The 5,000-nt window shown below is 47.1% G+C and overlaps 1 protein-coding gene across 1 annotated transcript in view; it reads left to right on the top strand.

Moving 5' to 3' along the window:
* Nucleotides 1-5,000, top strand: part of LOC143288238 (uncharacterized) — a 93,061-nt gene that overhangs the window by 77,851 nt on the left and 10,210 nt on the right. The window contains exons 7-8 of the mRNA XM_076596589.1: nucleotides 819-986; nucleotides 2,775-2,890. Of these exons, the coding sequence (XP_076452704.1) occupies nucleotides 819-986; nucleotides 2,775-2,890 (284 nt within the window). The remainder of the gene's footprint in view (nucleotides 1-818; nucleotides 987-2,774; nucleotides 2,891-5,000) is intronic.

The raw sequence follows: 5,000 nt of genomic DNA, 5'->3' as shown, positions 1-5,000 counted from the left end.
CTGGGTGGAAAAAAGCATTCTTGTCATGATGCTTATCTCAATACCCTGGAAAAATAAAATTTCGTTCGCTCGTTTGTTCGTTCTCTCTTCTCCTTCTCCCTCCCCCCCCTCTCTCTTCTCCTCCTCCTCCTCCTCTCTTCTCTTCCTCTCCCCCCCTCTCCCCTCCCCCCCTCACTCTCTCCCTCCCCTTCTCGCTCTTTCTTTGTCTCCCTCCCCGTCACTTTCTCTGTCTCTCTCTTTCTTTGTCTCTCCCTGTCTCTCTGTCTGTCTCACCTCCCTCTGGGTCCTCTCTCTCTCTCACCCCCCCTCTCTCTCCCCCTCTCTCTCTCTCCACCCTCCTCTCTCTCTTCCCCCTCTCTCTTCCCCCCTCTCTCTCCCCCTCTCTCTCTCTCCCCCCTCTCTCTCTCCCCCCTCTCTCTCTCCCCCCTCTCTCTCCCCCTCTCTCTCTCTCCACCCTCCTCTCTCTCTCCCCCCCTCTCTCTCCACCCTCCTCTCTCTTTCTCACTCTACCCCCCCTCTCTCTCTCCCCCCCTCTCTCTCTCCACCCTCCTCTCTCTCTTCCCCCCTTCTCTCTCTCTCTCTCTCCTCACAACCACATCCCTCGCCCCATCTTCCCAACCTGTCACGATGTCGAAGCTACCCCCCCCACACACACACCCCCTCACCTCTTTAACCCCACTCCCCCACTCCTACCACCCCCCCCACGCCTTGCCTCCTTCCCCTCCCCCTCCCCACCATGACCTCATGACCTTTATTCTTTGCTTTTGTTTCACCCCCCCCACCCCCCGTACCCTCCCCCCCCCCATACCCCCTAACAGTCGTCCAGCAGAGTGGAGTACCTGGACCTGAGCCACAACAACCTGAGCGAGGGGGCGGGGCTTCTCATTGGCCCCGCCCTCTCCGACAACGCCAGCCTCAAAGAGCTCGACCTCTCCTGGAACCAGCTGCGGAGGAAAGGGGCCGTGGCCGTGGCTGCCGGGGTCAAGGTCAGTGTTGCGGTGTGTTCGTTCTTTTGTTTAGCGTCTTTCCACTATCAGTGATATTAGACGTTAAAAAAATAAAAAAATAACAAAAACAAACGGGGGGGGAGGGGGGGGGGGGGGGGGGCATGGGCTATAACTAACATGCAATTACATTTAACAGTAACAATTCACTAATAATAAGTATGATAATCAGAAACCATTAACACAATTCTGAAGTGCATTAAAGGAATGTAGAAATAGGGCTATGAACTAATGCCTGTGAAAGTTCGACCATAAGAACCTCGTCAGAAATAACTTTACAAAAATCATCTGCAGAATTATTATTCTCTTTGAAATACTTGGGCAAGAAGGTACGTAACTGCTGGCAGTGAAACAAACAATGATGCAAGCTGAACTGCTTACCACAGATGCATGTAACATTTTTACTATACTTTATCTTCAGCGCATCAAGTTTTATACGGAAGAAAGCAGAGGTTATTAATCTTGTATACCAAGCTGATGGATTCGGTATCTTTTCTTTAATAATATTCTCGGGGAATAATGTTTCTTTATGTTTTAAAAACTTTAACTTCCATCGGTTATGTTGCGGTGTGTGTGTGCGGGTGGGTGGGTGATGGCTCAAGGTCATTGAGTCGGAAAGGGGTGGTTCAAGGTCAGTTGCACGTCGACGTCGAGGGCAGTGTTGGGTCAAGGTCATGGAGTCAAGGTTAGTGGCGAGGTCACTGGTCAAGGTCATGGTCGAGGGATCAAGTCAGTGAGTGGAGGGTGTCAAGGTCAGTGTCGGCTGGGGGCCGGGGGGGAGGGAGGTAATGTGTGTAATGTGTTCAGCACAACGTCTAATGTGTGTACTGTGTTCAGCACAACGTGTACATATGTGTGTACTGTGTTCAGCACAACGAGTAATGTGTGTGTGTCTGTGTGTGTGTCTGTGTCTGTGTGTACTGTGTTCAGCACAACGTGTAATGTGTGTGTACTGTGTTCAGCACAACGTGTAATGTGTGTGTACTGTGTTCAGCACAACGTGTAAAGTGTGTGTACTGTGTTCAGCACAACGTGTAAAGTGTGTGTACTGTGGTCAGCACAACGTGTAAAGTGTGTGTACTGTGGTCAGCACAACGTGTAAAGTGTGTGTACTGTGTTCAGCACAACGTGTAATGTGTGTGTACTGTGTTCAGCACAACGTGTAATGTGTGTGTACTGTGTTCAGCACAACGTGTAATGTGTGTGTACTGTGTTCAGCACAACGTGTAATGTGTGTGTACTGTGTTCAGCACAACGTGTAAAGTGTGTGTACTGTGTTCAGCACAACGTGTAATGTGTGTGTACTGTGTTCAGCACAACGTGTAAAGTGTGTGTACTGTGTTCAGCACAACGTGTAATGTGTGTGTACTGTGTTCAGCACAACGTGTAATGTGTGTGTACTGTGTTCAGCACAACGTGTAATGTGTGTGTACTGTGTTCAGCACAACGTGTAATGTGTATGTACTGTGTTCAGCACAACGTGTAATGTGTGTGTACTATGTTCAGCACAACGTGTAATGTGTGTGTACTGTGTTCAGCACAACGTGTAATGTTTGTGTACTGTGGTCAGCACAACGTGTAAAGTGTGTGTACTGTGTTCAGCACAACGTGTAAAGTGTGTGTACTGTGTTCAGCACAACGTGTACATGAGGAAGATCCACCTGGCATGGAAGGGATTCATCATCATCATCATCATGACTGTTCAGCACAACGTGTAACGTGTGTGTACTGTGGTCAGCACAACGTGTAATGTGTGTGTACTGTGTTCAGCACAACGTGTACATGAGGAAGATCCGCCTGGCGTGGAACGGGTTCGGGCAGGACGGGGCGGCGGCCCTCGGGGATGCCCTGAAGATCAACACTGTGCTGGAGGAACTGGACATCATGTGAGTGGGGGTGGTGGGGGTGGTGGTGGTTGGGTGGGGGAGGGGTGGTGGTGGTGGGGGAGGTGGGAGAAGGTGGTTGTGGGGGGAGGTGGTGACGGTTGTTTTGGTGGTTGGGAGGTGGGGCTTGGGGTGATGGGGGTGGGTTTGGTGGGTGGTAGTAGCGGTGGTGGTGGTGGTGACAGGGGTAGTGGTGGTGGGTGGTGATATAACACTGTGATGATGATGGTGGTGGTGGTGATAGTAGTGATGATGGTGATAGTGGCGGTGGTGGTGAAGAAGAAGAAGAAGAAGAAGAAGAAGAAGAAGAAGAAGAAGAAGAAGAAGAAGAAGAAGAAGAAGAAGAAGAAGAAGAAGAAGAAGAAGAAGAAGAAGAAGAAGAAGAAGAAGAAGAAGAAGATGGTGATGATGAATACGATGACACTAGTTAGACAAGATGATGGCAATGATGAATGTGATGATGTCAGCATGTATGATGAAACCACCGGCGACATTGATATTGTGATGATATTGATCATTGGAAAACTGGTTGTTGATTTACAGGTCCTTATTACGATCGAAGTTTACAGTAATATAAATTCTCCTGGAAAACAAGTGTTACGATACAGGGAATTAATCTTAGAGGAATAAGGAATCTCTGTTGTGAATAAAGACGTTTCAAACAATCAGAAAGACGTTTCAAACAAACAAACAAAAAAATCCATAACGTTTTGAGACTGAAAGAGAAATTTACCCCCCACCCCCACCACCTGCCCGGCCCTCCAAACCTCCCCCTTCAGCATGTGCGACACCACCACCAGAAACCCATGTTGGTTTGACACTGGAAGGAAGTTTAACATTCCTCCTTCCCCTCACACAACACTCACCCCCCAACAGAACAAGCAAACGGAATTTGTTTTAGACTCCCCCCCCCCGTCCCCCGAACCCCTCCTTATAAAAACACACACAAGACATCAATGTTGTTCGGAGGCTGTACCTTAAACGTTACCCATGTTGTTTTATTATGTTTTGTTCATCGCCCCTCCTCCAAAACAAACAACACAACAAACAACAACAACACAACAGCAACACAACAGCAACACAACAACAACAGTAACAACAACAGCAACAACAACACAACAACAACAACACAACAACAACACAATGACAACACAACAACAACACAACAACAACACAACAACAACACAACAACAACACAACAACAACGACAAAAAGCAACAAAAACTAACAACACACACAAAAAGAAAACAACAATCAAAAATCAAAAACGAAACAGAAAAAAACCCCCAAAATAACCCCCCAAACAAAAACAAAACAACCCCCCCAAAACAAACAAACAAACAAAAAACAAACAAACAAACCCTAAATAAAAAACAACAACACCCAAACCAAAACAACAACAACAAAACAAACAAGCAAAAAAAAACCTCCCACCCCATCCGAAACCGATTTATATTGCAAATGTTTACACACACACACAAATTGTTACCATTACCTCTTCCCCAATCTCGCCCAACCCCCCCCCCCCCCCCCCCCCCCACACCCCCCCCCCCCCACGCCCACTCCCCCCAAAAAAGTGGATGTGAGGAGTATAAAACGATACTACTGTTATTTGGAGACGATGAGGCATATTACCTTTTGACTTTCGAAAAGAAACCCAAAGAAGAAGAAGATAAAAAGAAAAAGAAAAGAAGATAATTATTATTCCTTTTTGTCCTCCAAAGGATACCTACTTTCTTTTGGTGCAATGGAAGAAATTTACATTGTTTTCAGTGTTTTGAGGTGTGCAATAAACATAATTGATTGATACATTGATATGGATACTTATATAGCGCCTATCCTCGGTCGGAGACCACGCTCTAAGCGCTTTACAAACACGGGGTCATTTGCACAACAGGCTGCCTACCTGGGTAGAGCCGACTGATGGCTGCCATTGGGCGCTCATCATTCGTTTCCTGTGTCATTCAATCATATTTCAGGCACGCACACATACACACACAGACAGACATGTAACATTTTACGTGTATGACCGTTTTGTTTATTTACCCCGCCATGTAGGCAGCCATACTCCGTTTTACGTGGGTGTGCATGCTGGGTATGTTCTTATTTCCAT

The sequence above is a fragment of the Babylonia areolata genome, chromosome 12 (assembly GCF_041734735.1).
Source record: "Babylonia areolata isolate BAREFJ2019XMU chromosome 12, ASM4173473v1, whole genome shotgun sequence".
NCBI lineage: Eukaryota > Metazoa > Mollusca > Gastropoda > Neogastropoda > Buccinidae > Babylonia > Babylonia areolata.
This window is presented reverse-complemented; position numbering and strand designations above follow the sequence as displayed.